We start from the raw sequence: 17,884 nt of genomic DNA, 5'->3' as shown, positions 1-17,884 counted from the left end.
ATTAATTATCTAAGCATTTAGTTATATATATCAAGCAGTTTTCTTTCACCAGTTTTAAAATTGCTAAACAAGTTATGTACTATAATTCTGACGTAGTTACTGAGGTTTGATTCTCAGTATCTTCTCTGAAACAGTTTATTAGGCGTGCATAAAGACACATTTAGCATGATCATTCTGAAATTAAGCACCTCTTCCTTTCTCTACCTGCTTCTTCTTTACTCTTTAGTAATACTTATATCTGCCAGAGAGAGGTCAAGGAAAGAAGAGGTAGTAATTTAAGTACTCTTTAATATGTCCAATAAATAATTTGGTAAATACAAGTGGTTGACAGTATTAATTTATATGAAATATTTGGATTAGCTCTAAATATTCATGTTCCCTTTATTATAACAGATAGTGAACCATATTGGGAAGTTATAGCTGTTATTTGTACTTACATTTAATACTTTCTCTATGTTTTGTCAGAACTTAAATATCTTGTGAACAAAAAAATAGTAATAATAATTTTTGTGTTTTGTAATCACTTGTATCTGATTAACTTTTAAATCAGTTGCACAATAGGTATATACTTGCCCACTTCCTCCTTATATAAAATGAATTTTCACTAATTTCTGCAGGCATACTTTTTTCACATTTATTTCCTACATTTACATATATACTTACATATGTTTATATATTCTTTAAAACAGTGGGTTTTATATTTTGAAGTCTTTTTTAACATATATTATGAATATTTTCCCATGTCATTCTTACTCTTTGAAAACAGGAGTTTTAATGTCTCCGTAGTATTCTCCCATATGGAGGTTTTATATTATTTAACCAGTGTCCTAGTGCTATAGATTTAGGTTGTTTCTAGTGGTTCACTTTACATGAATAATGCTGTGGTAACATCTTTAAGATTCTTGAATATAATTATTTTGTGTGTGCAATTCTCTGTTATTTCCTTAGGATGAATTCCCAGAAGTGAAATTATTAGTCAAAATATGTGTATATTTTTAAGATTTTTGGTACATATTGCAAATTGTCCTTTAGAATGTTGTTCCAGTTAAAATACTCACTGACAATGTCTGAGAATCTTTTTTTCCTACCCTTCCCAACATTGCATATTATCTTTTAAAAATCTTTCTTAACTTTTAGGTGAAAATGGTATCTTGTTTTAATTCTTCAGGAAGAGTTTTTCGTGTATATGAAATAGTGCATATGTTTTGTCTGGAAGGATGATGCTGATATTGTTCCAGGCATGTTTATATGTTTTATTTTTTATATAATCAAAGTAGTTGGTAAAACAAGGCTAATTTCTACCTTTTCAGATCTATAGCATGACGCTGCGATTATCTGCCTTATTTGAAAGTCATATTAAAAATATCATATCTGAATATAAATCAGCAATCCAGAGTCAGAAGAGGAGAAGGCCACGGTACAGAAAACGTCTAAGAAGCAGCAGCAGTTCGTTATCTAGTAGCAGAGCTCCTAGGTATATCATGTTGATGTAGCATTTTATGTTTTCAAAGCATTTTGTATGTATTACCTCATTCCTTAAAGTTTATTGAATTGTTTGAGGGGATCTCAAGACCCAGAGGATTTTTTTTTAGAACTCTTGCATTTGTGTAAAGATGGAGTTGGTAACCCAAAACTTTGTTTCTGTGGATTTTACTATACCGAAAACTTTTCTATTTTAATGATTGAAATTTAGTTTTGTCATGTTACCAATTTGAAGCATTTCTTTTTTCTCTTTTCTTCAGATATTATCCCCCATTTCTTCTTCTTTTTTTTTTTTTGAGGAAGATTGGCCCTATGCTAACATCTGTTGCCAATGTTCCTCTTTTTTTTCCCTCACCAAAGCCCCAGTACACAGTTGTGTCCCACAGTTGTAGAGTTCTAGCTCTTCTGTATGGGACACCACCCCAGCATGGCTTGATCAGCGGTGAGCAGGTCCACGCCAGGATCCGAAGCGGTGAACCCCGGGCCGCCGAAGCAGAATGTGTGAACTTAACCGCTATGCCACCGGCCTGCCCCCCCCCCGCCCCCCATTTCTTCTTTCTCACAGACTTTCCCATCTCTGTAAATGGCAGTTCCGTTTTTGTTTTTTTGTTTTTTTTTTGGCTCATGCCGAAAAGCTTGGAATCATTTCTGACACCTCTTTATTTTCATTCAACAAATCTAATTCACCAACAAATTCTGCCTAGCTCTAATCTTCAAAATATATCTTGAATTTAATAAATTTCACCACTTCCCTGCTACCATCTTCTCTTAAGTAGCTATCATGTCTTATCTGCACTATTTTATTTTATTGGGGTAAAATTGGTTTATAAATAATATAAATTTCAGGTGTACATCATTATATTTCAATTTCTGTGTAGACAACATCATGTTCACCACCCAAAGACTAATTACCATCTGTCACCATGCACATGTGCCCTATTACCCCTTTCACCCACCTCCCTCCCCCCTTGCCCTCTGGTAACCACCAATCTAATCTCTGTATCTATGTATATGTTTGTTGCTGCAGTTGTTTTTATCTTCCACTTATGAGTGAAATCATATGGTATTTTACTTTCTCCATCTGACTTAACTTCACTTAGCATAATACCCTCAACATCCATCCCTGTTGTTGCAAATGGCAAGATTTCATCTTTTCTATGGCAGAGTAGTATTCCATTGTATATATATACCACACCTTCTTTATCCATTCATCCATTGTTGGGCGCTTACCTTGTTTACAAATCTTGGCTATTGTGAATAATGCTGCAGTGAACATAGGAGTGCATATATCTTTAGACATTCATATTTCTTTTCTTGGGATAAATACCCATTAGTGGAATAGCTGGATCATTTGGTAGTTCTATTCTTAATTTTTTGAGGACTCTCCATAGTGGCTGTACCATTTTACATTCCCACACCAGCAGAGTATGAGGGTTCCCCTTTCTCCATATCCCCTCCAACACTTGTTATTTCTTGTCTTGTTAATTATAGCCTTTCTGATGGGCGTGAGGTGATATCTCATTGTAGTTTTGATTTGCATTTCCCTAATAATTAGTGATGTTGAACATCTTTTCATGTGCTTGTTGGTCATCTGTATGTCTTTTTTGGAAAAATATCTGTTCAGATCCTTTGCCTGTTTTTTAATTGGGTTGTTTGTTGAGTTGTATGAGTTCTTTATATATTTCGGAAATTAACCCCTTGTTGGATATATGATTTGCAAATATTTTCTCCCAGTTTGTGGGTTGTCTTTTCATTTTGTTCATGGTTTCCTTTGCCTTGCAGAAGCTTTTTAGGTTTGGTGTAGTCCCATTTGTTTGTTTTTTCTTTTGTTTCCCTTGCCTAGTGAGACATGATATTCAAAAAGATGCTGCTAAGACCGATGTCGAAGAGCATGCTACCTATGTTTTCTTCTAGAAGTTTTATGGATTCAGGTCTTAAATTCAAATCTTTAATCCATGTTTAGTTAATTTTTGTGTATGGTGTAAGATAATGGTCTGCTTTTCATTCTTTTGCATGTGGCTGTCCAGTTTCCCAACACCATTTATTGAAGAGACTTTCCTTTCTCCACTGTATGTTCTTGGCTCCTTTGTTGAAAATTAGCTGTACATAGATGTGTGGGCTTATTTCTGTGCTCTTGATTCTGTTCCATTGATCTGTGTGTCTGTTTTCATGCCAGTACCATTCTCTTTTGATTAATATAGCTTTGTAGTATATTTTGAAATCAGGGATTGTGATACCTCTAGCTTTGTTCTTTTTTCTCAGGATTGCTTTGGCTATTCGGAGTCTTTTGTTATTCCATATAAATTTTAGGATTCTTTGTTCTATTTCCATGAAAAATATCATTGGGACTTTGATAGGGATTGCATTGAATCTGTAGATTGCTTTAGGAAGTATGGACATTTTAACTACGTTAATTCTTCTCAATCTACAAGCATGGAATATCTTTCCATTTCTTTTTTTTTTTTTTAAGATTTTATTTATTCATTTTTTCCCCCCAAAGCCCCAGTAGATAGCTGTATGTCATAGGTTCACATCCTTCTAGTTGCTGTACGTGGGACTTGGCCTCGGGTTGGTCGGAGAAGTGGTGCCTTGGGGCGCGCCCGGGATCTGAACCCCGGGCCGCCAGCATCAGAGCGCGCGCACTTAACCGCTAAGCCACGGAGCCGGCCCGATCTTTCCATTTCTTTGTGTCTTCCTCGATTTCTTTCAATAATGTCTTATTGTTTTCAGTATACAGATCTTTGACTTCTTTCGTTAAATTTATTCCTAGGTATTTTATTCTTTTTATTGCAATTGTAAATGAGATTGTATTCTTGGTTTCTCTTTCGCTATTTCATTGTTAGTGTATAGAAATGCAACTGATTTTTGTATGTTGATTTTTACCGTGCAACTTTACTGTATTCATTTATTATTTCTAACAGTTTTTTGCTGGATTCTTTAGGGTTTTCTCTATATAAAATCATGTCATCTGCAAATAGGGACAGTTTTACTTCTTCCTTTATAATTTGGATCCCTTTTATTTTTTTTTCTTCCCTGATTGCTCTGGCTAGGACTTTCAATACTATGTTAAACAAGAGTGGTAAAAATGGGTTTCCTTTTCTTGTTGCTGTTCTTAAAGGGATAGTTTTAAGTTTTTCACTGTTGAGTATGATGTTGGCTGTGGGTTTGTCATATACGGCCTTTATTATGTTGAGGTACTTTTGTTCTATTCCCATTTTATTCAGAATTTTTATCATAAATGATTGTTGTATCATTGAATGCTTTCTCTGCATCTTTAGGGATGATCATGCAATTTTTATGCTTTATTTTGTAAATGTGGTGTATCACACTGATTGATTTGCAGATAGATGTTGGATCTTCCCTGCATCCCTGTACTAAATAGCCCTTGATCATCGTGTATGATCTTTTTAATGTATTGTTGTACTCAATTTGCTAGTATTTTCTTGAGGATTTTTGCATCTATGTTCATTAGTGATATTGGCCTGTAATTTTCTTTTTTTTTTCATTTTATGTCATTTAATTGTGTCATATTACCAATTTGGAGCATTTCTTGTTTGATCAGCTTGAGCATTTTATATCATGCTATCTTTGATAATATGGTGCTAGTAGAAAAAATGTTCATTGTTATATATTTTTGCTTGTAGTCCAAAAGGGAAACAGAAACAAATGAAGTTGCAGCCTAAAAATGACCAGAATACCTCAGTGTCTTATGCCAGGACTAGCTCTCCTTTCTCGTCTCCTGGTAAATATGTGTTTTGTTTTTGGTCTTCTGTATTTCAATTTAATATTGATATTAGGATATAGAAGAGACAGCATGGTTTATAGTGCAAAGAGCAATGGATTTGGATATAGAAAAGTTATATTGTATTCCTAATTCTTCTCTCTAGCTTTGTGGCCCTTAGTAAGACATTAGGCCATAGGATTCAGTTTCTTGATTTTTAAAATGAAGGTATTAAGACTAGATGAATTTTAAAGTCTCTTTGGTTTTAAAATACCATGACTTTATGATTTTTTACATCTGTAATATCTCAGAGTACTCATCTGCCATATATTTTCCTACATAAGAATTGAGGATTCATTATATGGGGAGGTGGTTTCTTTGGACAAGTTTTTCTGACATTCTGTGCTTGAAAGCTTAATAATATGATAAAGCATTTGTTCTCAAAATATTCATATTTCCTTCTTCAAACTTATAATCTTGATATTAGAGTAAAATAACTGAATGAGATATAGTTTTAGAAACAGCCTGTTTAACTTTTCTGAAAATATGTTATGTTAACGTTACAGTTTTTAAATGTAAGTTTCAGATGCTGCTGAAGGGCTTTCTCTATATTTACTCGACGATGAGCTGGATGGGCCATTTTCTTCATCTAGCTTCAGTGGCTATAGTCGAAGTGGAAATTGCCATGACCCAGGGAAAGCCAAATCATTTCGGAATAGAGTTTTGCCAGTTAAACAAGGTAGGAAATAAATATGGACAGGGCATTTATTCTTTGGTCCCTCATGATAGCGGATGAATAATTTATAAGCTGGTGTATTTTGGTAGTAAAAATTAGCGTGTCCTTATAGCTAATGAGGATTTTAATATTGTCAACTTTGAATCATACAGAGTTTTATATCCATAGCTAGGAATAGGACATTAACAGATTTCTAATAACTGTTTCCAAACATATTTTAGTCCTTTAAAATAAGTTGTAAAATGAATAGGGAGGAAAAACTAAATGAGATCTTTCCTCAAGCACATAAAACCAGACTGTTAGTCACATTTACAATTATTTATATATTATACCATATTAATAAGAAAGGAAAAAAAAATTTTAAGTCATCTTTAAATAGGACTCATATTTTTAAGGGCTACTCCAATTTATAAAAAGGGTTCAGGTTGAAAAATGAGCTTTCTTTCAGTCAATACCTACTTCTACCACCTTCTTTTGGTTTTCCAGTTATGTAACTCAGATATTCTCTTCCCTCGGGGCCTGCTGTCTCAATAATTCAGTGGTTTTCAGATTGTACTCTGCCTTTTTCTGGATAATCCATAGAGATACTTCAGGAATTCTCAGAAGAGCCTTCTCCATTCAACCGGAACAACTCTGTTTTTCATTTCGTGTAATGAGCTTCCATATAACTTTTATTTAAAGAAATATTTCACTGCTTAAAAAGAAATCACTGACCTAATAATTCATTATCATATGCATCCATTATGGACCATGTCAGGGGCATCAGTTATGAATACTGGAAGGTTATTGTTAATATGCCAACTTTTTTCTTATACTTAGACCTATGTTATGTACCCTGAACATATTCAAAGAAAGTTCTAATATGTTCATCTATTTGAAGTTTGTGAAGAATAGTTAATATGCTTTTACAAATATCTTTACTGGAATATATATTTTAATTTTATATAAATTTTTAATGAAAGATTAAGTAGCTTATCCATTGTTATTGAAATATCAACTTAAAAATAGACTTTCTAAAGATATTTTATATTGGTTATATGAGAAATATTGAAACATCTGATTACTTTAAAATAGTGCCTTTATTTTCCCAAATTTGTACCTTTAATCTCTCCTCTGATCCTGCTGCACATTGCATACTCATGCCACTTCCTTTTCTTTTTCTCCTTCCCTTTAGTGGCAAAATTTTAGAAACAGTAGCTTATACTTCCTGCTTCTGTTTTCTTTCCATCTAAACAATCCTTTATCCTTTTTAGTCTGACTTCTGCCCCCACCACTCTCACAGAAGCTTTTCTCCCTGGAATCACCAGTAATCTTCAGTGACCAACCAGTGTCCTTTCCTGGTTCTGTATCTCCTTGATCTGTCTTGATTTCTTGCTATTGACTACTCCCGCTAGGAGCTATACTGCCTGGCTTCTATATTCTACTAATTCTTCTATATCTCTGTTTCTCCTATATTTTCTGTTTCTTTTCTTTGGCCCTACTTGCCTCCTATTTGCAGAGTTTCCCACTGTTTTCTTTTTTTTTTGTCTTCTACAAATAAAGGAATCTAATGGCTACATCAATCATCTTTATGCTGATGACTTTCCAAATTCATATATCTAGCCCTAACATCTTTTTTTATACCAGTCTCATTTCCAAGTGTTTCCTAAAAAAAATTTACCTTGGGTGCCTATCATCCATCTTTCTGTCTCAGCTTGCTTCTTTTTCTGCACTCACTATTTTAGTTAATGGCACTGCCACCTTCCTAGTCAGCCAACTTAAAGTCTTGAGGTGTTCTTTGACTCTCCTTTTACCTTTCATATCCAGTCAGTTGCTAAGTGTGGGGAAGTCTAGAACTCTCTAATACCATTTAAATATCTTGTCTCCAGTTTCTATTGCTATCACCTTAGTCTCTAGCCTAGTATATTAGTCAAGTTGGACTTTCGCAACAATATACCACACACTGGGTACCTTAAACAACAGATATTTATTGTTTAAGCAGTTTTATTGATATATCGTTGACATAAAAATTGTATATATTAAAGTGTACAACTTGATGTTTCAATATATGTATACATTGTGAAATGGTCACCACAATCAAACTAATTAACATATCCATCACCTCTACATAGTTACAGTGTGTGTGTGTATGTGTGTATGTGTGTGTATCTGTCTGTGATAAGAAGATTTAAGATCTATCTTCTTAGCAAATTTCAAGTATACAATACAGTATTTTTAACTATAGTCACCGGGTTGTACATTATATATCCAGGACTTATTCATCCTGAGTAACTGAATCTTTGTACCTTTGACCAACACCTCCCCATTTCCCCTCCCCCCAGCCCCTAGCAACCACCATCCTATTCTCTGTTTCTATGAGTATGACTATTTTAGATTACACGTATAAGTGACATCATGCAATATTTCTTTTTCTGTATCTTGCTTATTTTGCTTAGCATAATGTCTTCCAGCTCCATCCATGCTGTTGCAAATGGCAAGATTTCCTTTTTTAAGGCTGAGTAATATTCCATTGTATATATGTGTATGCATATATACATATGTACATATATATGTATACAGATATACATACACCACATTTTCTTTATCCATTCATCTGTAGAAAGACATATAGGTTATTTCCATATCTTGGCTATTGTGAATAATGCTGCAAAGAACATGGGAGTGCAGATATCTGAAGGTCCTAATTTCAATTCCTTTGGATATATACCCAGAAGTGGGATTGCTGGATCAAATGGTAGTTCTATTTTTAATTTTCTGAGGAGCCTCCATACTGATTTCCATAATGGCTGTACTAATTTACCTTCTCACTAATAGTATACAAGGGTTCCCTGTTTTCTACATCCTCTCCAACACTTATCTTTTATATTTTGATACTAGCCATCCTAACAGGTGTGAGATGATATCAGATTGTGCTTTGGATTTGCCTTTGTCTGATGATTGGATATGTTAAATAATCATCACACATTATTTTCTCACATTTATTTTCTGGATGCTCAAAGTCCAGTATCAAGGTGCAGGTAAGGTTGTTGTCTGGTGAGGGCTCTCTTCCTGGCTTGCTGATGGCCACTTCCTCACTGTGTCCTCACGTAGCTTTTTCTCTGTGCATCCACAGACAGGGAGGGAGATCAAGCACTGGTGTCTCTTCCTCTCCTTATAAGGACACCAGTCCTAGTGCATTAGGGCCCACCCTTATAACTTCATTTGACTTTAATTCCCTAAAAGCCCTATCTCCCGATACAGTCGCATTGGGCGTTAGGGCTTCAAAATAGGTTTTTTTTTTTGGAGGGGGAACAATTCAGTCCATAACACCTAGACTATTAGACTAATCTTGTAACTGTGGTTACTATACAACCCTAGTCTTTGCTCCTTCCAATCTTTCTAGTCCACTCTCCTGTTTTCCTCCTACCTCACTGGCTATTCTCTCTCAATTATCTTTGCCAATTCTTTTTTATCTTTAAATGTTGGAATATCCCAAACTCAATCCTCAGCCACCTTCTCTCTCTTTACTTGCTCTCTCAATGAACTTTCTCAGTTCTCTTGACCCTAAATGTCATATTTTTACTGAAAATTTCCAAAATTATATCTCCAACTCTATCCGTCTTCCCTGAGCTCTTGACTATTTTATCCGCCTGCTTTTTTTCTTTTTGTGTCTTTAGTCTTTACTTGGATCTTTAGTAGTATTTAAAATTAAAATCTTGATTTTTCCACCAGTCTGCCCAAACCTATTCCTCCTTCATTGTTCTCGAACTTAGCAAAATATCTCTACCATTCACCCAGTTGCTCAGGCCATAAAACCTAGGAATTGACCTTCATGCTTTGCTTAACACTTGACATCCAATCCATCAGCAATTTCTATCAGTTTGAACTTTAAAAATAAAAGTTGGTTCTTGTGGCTCCTCTAGAAGGAAATATTCCAAATCTAATCACTTCTGTTCACCTCTATTGGTTCATCCTTCATCGTGTTTTACCTAGACTATTGCAGTGGACTCTCAACTGGTCTCTGCTTCCAATCTTGCTCCTTCTGTAATTTGTTCTCTATACAGCAACCACAGCACTCTTTTGAAAGTCTAAATCAGATCTTGTCATTCTCCAGCTTTAAAATTCTCCACTGGCAGTCATTTCCTACTACTCCCTGTTTTTCTCTTTCATTCTAGTTACACTGGGTTTCTTTTCCTCCAATGAAATGTTCTTTCCCCAGATCTCACTTCATTCAGTTCTTTTCTCAAATACTACTTCTGCAGAAGAGCCTTCCCTACCTAAGATACTCCCTCATACATGCATTTGTACTCTTTTTTTTACCCTCTTTTCTTTTTCTTTACAGCATGTATCATTACTTAAAATTATATTATTTATTTGTTCACTTCATAGTCTATCAGGCTTTCCCCACTAAAATATAAATTCAAAGAGCAAGGACTTTGTCTCATCATTGCCATATTCCAAGCTCCAAGCAATGCCTGGCTCATAGTATGTAACCAGTAAATATTTGGTGAATGAATGAATGAATATTATTCTGATACATGTTCCCGAATAATTCTTTCTAGAGTTCAAGCCCTTACAATTTCTGCCCAGCTACCTCACCACCCATATCCCTCCACAATTTCCTCCCCATCCCCCCAAAAACGCAATCAGATAAAAATCAAACTTGAGTATCTTCTTCCATTTCCAACAGATTTAAATTCAGACTCCAACATTCTCCATGATTTTACCCCATCTATCTTTGGGTTCTAAATATTTTTGATACACTGATAGACTTTATTTTACTTTTGAACTATCTTATCAATGTCAAAGCTTAACTTTAAAAAATAATTTATCTTGGTTTAGATCATTCTCTTGATGGACCCCTTACAAATGGTGATGGCAGAGAGCCCCGGACAGGAATCAAGAGAAAACTACTTGGTGCATCAGAAGAAGATGAACGCATGGGAAGAGAAGAGAAAGAGAAAAAAGAAGCAAAAGAGAAATCACATTTATCCTCCTCAGAGAGTGGAGAGTTAGGATCCAGTTTAAGTTCTGAAAGTACCTGTGGTTCTGATTCTGACTCTGAATCAACTTCCAGAACAGATCAAGATTACGTAGATGGAGACCATGATTATAGCAAATTCATACAAACTAGGCCTAAAAGAAAACTCAGAAAGCAATATGCCAATGGAAAAAGAAACTGGAAGACGAGAGGCACAGGAGGAAGGGGCAGATGGGGCAGATGGGGTAGATGGAGTAGAGGAGGCAGAGGAAGAGGAGGCAGGGGACGAGGGGGTCGAGGAAGAGGTGGAGGTGGCACTAGAGGGAGAGGGAGAGGGAGAGGAGGAAGAGGTGCTTCTAGAGGAGCCACCAGAGCCAAACGTGCACGTGTTGCAGATGATGAATTTGATACCATGTTTTCAGGACGTTTCAGTAGACTGCCTCGAATTAAAACAAGAAACCAAGGCAGGAGGACTGTTTTGTATAATGATGATTCTGATAATGACAATTTTGTGTCCACTGAAGATCCTCTGAATCTTGGTACATCCAGATCAGGCAGAGTGCGTAAAATGACAGAAAAAGCCAGGGTTAGCCATCTCATGGGATGGAATTATTGACAGTTAATAAATTTAGAATAGTTTAGAAAATTCAATGGCCTTCTACTGCAGGGAATTTACCAGGAAATCTACAAAGCAAGTTGTGTGGGGACTTCTGCTTCCTTTCACATTGGTGCTTTTCCATTATGCCAGTATACATTTGTTTCAAGACTTTTGATCTCCACACTTCATTTGTTCAAACAAGCCTTACTCATGAGGCCTTAAATTAAAAAAAAATTCTGCCCACACACACACACACACACACACACCACACACTACAGATTTACTACATGAAAGGAGCATTCAGCTTCTTAAGAGTAGCATGACATTTTTATCTCAATGGAATATCCCTCTTTTCCTTTTGTATCACAGAAGTATAGCACCTTCTTACAGAGTTTTATATAGTTTGTTTTTGCCATTTTGATTCCTGTACCCAGTAATAATAACTTTTGCACAATACACCAATCCTAAAGGCAGCTATTAAATGTTTACAGTTTCTATATTGTAAGAACGATCTGGATTATTTTACTCTTCCCAGGCCAAACTTTCGTGAATTGTACTGAACTGAAGTATATATTTATACTACAGTTTTTTGGGGGGTGGGGGGATCTTGATATGCTTTTCATTGATTTGCTTAATTCATGTTAAAGGTGAGAAAAGGGTTGGTGCCTTGTAAATATGTAGCAAATCTTTGTGGTGTGTCCTGATGTGTGCATTAACTTTATTAAAAAAGAATACTTGAGGTATCAATCTAGACAAGGTGCCAAATGCAAAAGTTTCTTGCATCCATTTTCTTTTTCCTGTTATATTTTATTGCATTAATAGAATTTGTGTAGCTTAAAGAATAACTTAAACATTTGAAAAATCCTCATCCACAAAGAATAACTTCTTTGAATAGTAGCTCAGCTACCTCTATTAACTACAACTACTGGAAATGTTAATGAAAATAGATGCTGTTATTCATTACTGACTAAGGAGAACTAGTACAAGCATGGTAGGAATGAATACTCATATAAGTTATAAGCAGAGAGGTTGTTAATAATTGGCTCTCAAATTAATAGTTGTAATTAACAAACTTTCGTAAGTATAGTATGTTTTACTTTAGGTTTTTCTTAGAACATATTTGTGTAAGTAGACTTGGTCTACTGCTTATATATCTCTGCTAGCATTTACTATTTAACAGCTGTGAGTGACTGGTTTTCATTTGAATTTTGAAATGTAACAAAGCACCTAGTTTGAGTTGGAATGTTTTGGCTAGCTAGTATTTTCAATCAACTTTAATAGGTTCTGCTCATACCATTCCAAAGGGTTTTTCTGTTATAATCTTTCAGAAAAGAACCTCATTGCACTGCACGCTCATATTTTGAGTCATTGTTTTATAGATGAAAAAAATTTTTTAAACCCTTCTGGTCTTGTTTACAGCAGTAGAGTGCACATGGTTCCATAAGTGAGCTTGAGTTCCAAGATCAGTTTTACTCCTCAAATTTGAGAGATTGCAAATTTGCTAATTTGTTAGATACTTAGATTTTTGAAGTGAGGGATAATTTTGATCTCTGTTTTTGTAACAGCAGAGTTGTTGCATTTAGATCAAACTTGTGGGATAAAAGAAACTTCTTAATGTATGCCTAGTAATCCCAGGATATTTCTTAAGCTAATATGTTTGTCTCATGCTTTCAATCATTTCATGCATCTGAAAATCCTTAAGTGCAGAGGAAGGAGTACACACATAACTTCGCTTTTTCAGTTGAGTCGGGTGAGGGTTATTCTTGGACTAACATCTTTAAACAATTTTCACTTGCAGTAGAAATGATATTCAGGCTTTAAGAAAGTATTGTTGTGAATTGTTAATGGCACTAACTTCTGTTACTGGACGGTAGATCAAGCTGATTTTTTTTTATAGTCTTTTTTTCACTATACCAAAACTACTTCTGGTTGTAACTCAGCTGCCACTTTTAACCATAGTATAGATTCAAAAACATTCATATTTGAAACTCTACATTTGATTTTTGCTAAAATATACTATTTTAGTTATTCATCTCTTGGGCATTTAGACTGAATTCTTGCCTGTGTTTTCCTGGAATCAGTAATACTTTGGCCTACCCTAGTCAAAGTAGCATAGTTATTTAAATTCATGGATGTACCCAAATGTTGTATCGTGTGTATCATTTTAGTGTGAAATTTTTTGTTGACATTCTTCTATGAAGAGCTGACCTCTTGAAATGTAGAAGAATTGCCATTTGTGTGATTTTAGCTATCTCATGCTTTATTTATAATTTATTTTTAAAAATAAAAATGCCACATTTATTCCCCAAATGTCAAGATTTTCTAGGTTTAGATAATTAGAATAATAAGACTGAAGACATTTTTAAGCATATTTTATATGTAGTGAAATACTGTGAAAATACTAGTGAACAGCATTTTGCTGTAACATTGATTTCAGTTATTAAAATTTAAAGAATTAGTCACCAGGGTATGTTAGATGAGCATAGGTATCATTTATTACAAAACAGATAATTTTCTGTTTGCATGCAAATTATTTTAATGAGTGTGAAAGTAAAAGTTTGGGAGATAGTGTTTTTACTTTTATATCTTGACTTTCCCCCCCCAACTTATACTTTGCTTTTTTTGTAACACTGCGTCCTGTAAATGTGTTGTAATTTGTGTCACATTGAATATTTTATCACTTTAATTTTTTAGAGGCCCTTTAAACCTAAATATGATCTGGGTTCAGCCATAGCAAAGCAAGTAGGAAATGACCTAAGAATTTTGAAGAAAAGTCTAAATCTTAGATGAGTTGCTAAGAAAAACCACTGTTACATTTAGGTCCATGAAAGCATACACATGTATAAGCTTAATCCTATGCTAGATATTAATAGTCAGTGAACTGTAATATTTCTCATGAATGCTAATAATGTTTTAATTCCCAGCTTTGAGATCTTAGCCTGTGTATCTGTTTATGAAAACAGAATTGTGTATTTCTTCTATGGCTTGCTGTGTGTATCTCTTCCAGCAATAGGATGCTCTCCAAAACATTCGCTAACCTATTAGCCCAATGACTAAATTTTTTTGTTTGTGTGTGTGTGTGCATGTGTGCACTCACATGTGTATGTAGATTTTTTCCAACTTGACACACTTTATCTCAGACATTGAAAAAAAAGAATATTTTGTATAGAAGACAGCCGTATTCACTGTCTACCAATTCTTTGCCTCTGTTGTAAAGTGTTTAGCCTGTATATATACTGCTTGATCATCCATTTCATTATGCCTTCTAGGTAAACAGTCTAGGTTTTGTCATGTACACGTGTCCCTCTAGTCTTTTAATTTAATTTTCCCTTCTTTCATTTGTTTCTTTTTCTGTTTCCCTTCCCAGAGATCAGGCTTGTGCTAGAATTCTTCCATACAGCACTTTGTTTCACTCAGAGGCTAAGAGACTGAGTAAAATTCATAAATCTCATTCTGCACAACTGTGTGCTCAGATATCTAACTCAGCCTTCTAATACTTTGAAGTAAATCTTTTTTGTTGTTTTTGTTGTAATGCTATAGATTGTCATCAGACAATAATAGAGTAATTGAAAGAGAAAGATGTGAATGCCACTTCTAACTTTTTGATAAAAACGTTTTTGAGCATTTTTCAAAATTTGTATGTTAGTGGTAGTGATAAATTAAACATCTTATTACTCGCTTATATATCTCGGGAATTATTTTATGTACATTTACCAACTGGTACCTATCTTTAAAGTTGTAATTTCACATCCACAAAAAGGAGACTTACATCCTGTATAATTTTCAGTATACTTTGATGTCCAGCCTTTTAAACAATTACCAACATTTTGAGTTTTGAAATGAATAGTTTAGTTCTGGGGGAAGAAATGGAACTTTAACATTTAAAGTTCATTCTTTTAAATGTTAGCCCCATCCCCAACATTTTTGTGGTACATGAAACTTTATGAAAGTTTTATTGAAAATAGAATATTCTAAGATCACTTTTAAAGCTTGTTTTAAAAATTAGTGTGAAAATATTTTCATGCTTTTTTGCTTTTCACCTGTTAGTAAAATTTCTTTACCAAATTTACCAAGTTTTGATTAAATTCTAATACAAAGTCAAATATTTTTCATGGTGCTGTATTTTGTAGAATATGGATTGCCCTCAAGTTTCTTAACATTTATTTCTTTTTTTTTTAATATCTACAGTGAAAGTGTATTTTGAGAACTGAATAGTTGAAGATACATAAAACCTAAGATTTTTTAACTCAAATAGGTTCAATACTTTCAGGTTTTTTTTGTTTGTTTGTTTATTGCTACTTATCCTTGATTATTTCCTTTTCCATCATTTCTCTTCTGCTTACTTTTATCCTCACTTCTCTTTCTGCATTGAAGACTACACTGATGAGAGAAGTATAGTAGAAAGGCCCTGCAGTTTAGAGTTAAGGTTTGTTTGTTCATTTATATGTATGCCCATTTGATATTCTTATACCTATCCTAATTGAAACTAGAATATGAGACTTTGACATAGAAAAGCATGATAAGTATTTTCTAAAAAATAAAACTATTGATGCATTTTAAAATTGCCATTGTAAATTGACTTTTAAAATTACATACAAAAATATTTAGAAACCCAGTTGGGAAATGTGTTTTTACATATGTCACCAGATACACATTAGGCAGTACTACAAATGTTAATTCTTTGCATAATGCTGTGGTGATGGCAATCAGTAATTTATTTCTTTGTCCTGTAACTTATCATCCTTGTCTTTTGTAATCCCTTACAAAGTATTAACAAACTGTACTTTATGTTTATTCTTAGTATCCATAAATTTTAAGATGGAAAAATCATTCAGTTAATAGTTGATGTGATGTTGTATATGGACAAAATGTCCATTAATCTAAAATTCAGTAAAGAAAGGTAAACTAAACTGGCTCGGTTTATAAAAGATGTTTTGTTTGGCAGTTATCAGTCATTATAAGCAATTATCTTCAAAGGTAGAAAACTGGACTAATTTGTTGCCATTCTTTATGGGATGTTTACAATAAAATTCCAAGTTGTTTGGAATCAATTGCACTCTTGCTGCTTTATGCCTTAACTCAGGTACTGGAGATAAATTAACAAGAAAGAAGTATGGAGTTACCTTTCCATTATCCAGCTTCAGAGATTGTAACATGTAACTCTTGAGTTGTTTCTTTCTTTTTCTTTGTCACATAATATTTTATTATTGTTATTTTTTTTTAATCTGAGAAACTAGGATGCTTCTTCCTATCAAAGAAAATTAAGGCTTTTTTTCTTTTTGCTTTAGTCATTGCAGATATTCTTTGGGTCACTTTTTGGTAATAAATATGTTAACATTTTAAATATGGGCTGCTTGGTGAATTAAATAACAGCCTGCAAAGCTTTAGTCAACATTTTGTTTTGTAGGGCTTTTTGAAATGAATACATTTCTAATGTCTTTATGGTTTATAAGTTTTAACAGCTGAGCTATGAATCTCTGACATTTTTATTTATAGTAAAATTACCCACAGAGGCTTAACTATATTATAAACAGTTCTTTAATTCAATGTAAGTGAAGGAGGGAGAGAAGTAAGGTGAGAGTTACTTTTGAGCCAGCAACTGAAAGCCCCACCAGGAACGTTCATCCTACTTCTGCAACTATATGGTTACCCAGAACTTTCTTCCCAATGGCAAGAATTCCATTTAGTTCAAGGTAAGTAAGCTGGCCAAAGACTGGACTGCATTTTTCATACATATACTGTCTGTTTTGTATATTTAGAATCAAGAAATAAGGTGTTTAGAAAAAATATCATCTTTGTCTTCTGGCATTGTATCCTATGGCTATGAAAATAGCCCACATTTTCACAATATTTGAAGATTGAGGTGGAGATACATTGTTTGGTATTTGTGGTTAATTGCTTGAATGGTTAACGGTAGCCCTCTTTAAAGATATAGAAGTGTACATTAAAAATTCTTTATTAGCAGGCTTTGATGTTTTCTGGCTTTACCTGCTAGATTTTTAAAATAAAAAAGTAAAGAATTTGTATAACAAAATATTACAGCAATATTAAGAAGAAAATCTATTTTTTTTCCTAGTTGAGACAGTCAAGAACAAAGTGCTCTCTACCCTCTTTCTCAATTATATGCCACTGACAATTTAAATCTATTTTACAAAAATGCACAAAATAAATCTAAACCAATATACTGCGCCTGTGAGTTGGTTTTCTTGGGATATTTAAGTCCATGCACTTACAGTTGCTATCTTAGGTCTTTAATGTAAATACTTAAAATGATTTTTTATGCTACATATTAATGGCAAGCCAAATGTAACATTAAATAAAATGAACTTTTTATGGTGTCAATGTTTTCCGAAAGCTTTGAGGAAACATTTTCTTTTTCTTTCCTTT

The 17,884-nt window shown here is 33.9% G+C and overlaps 1 protein-coding gene across 1 annotated transcript in view; it reads left to right on the top strand.

Annotated features, from left to right (window-relative positions):
• Nucleotides 1–16,327, top strand: part of BRWD3 (bromodomain and WD repeat domain containing 3) — a 137,196-nt gene extending 120,869 nt beyond the window's left edge. Inside the window, exons 38-41 of the mRNA XM_058536252.1 lie at nt 1,311–1,474; nt 5,127–5,224; nt 5,784–5,942; nt 10,761–16,327. Coding sequence (XP_058392235.1) covers nt 1,311–1,474; nt 5,127–5,224; nt 5,784–5,942; nt 10,761–11,515 — 1,176 coding nt within the window. The 3' untranslated portion in view covers nt 11,516–16,327. The remainder of the gene's footprint in view (nt 1–1,310; nt 1,475–5,126; nt 5,225–5,783; nt 5,943–10,760) is intronic.
• The last annotated feature ends 1,557 nt before the right edge of the window (nt 16,328–17,884 follow it).

The sequence above is a fragment of the Diceros bicornis genome, chromosome X, assembly GCF_020826845.1.
Source record: "Diceros bicornis minor isolate mBicDic1 chromosome X, mDicBic1.mat.cur, whole genome shotgun sequence".
In the NCBI taxonomy this organism is placed as follows: domain Eukaryota; kingdom Metazoa; phylum Chordata; class Mammalia; order Perissodactyla; family Rhinocerotidae; genus Diceros; species Diceros bicornis.
Note: the sequence above shows the minus strand (reverse complement) of the source record. Positions and strands in the feature narration are given on the sequence as shown.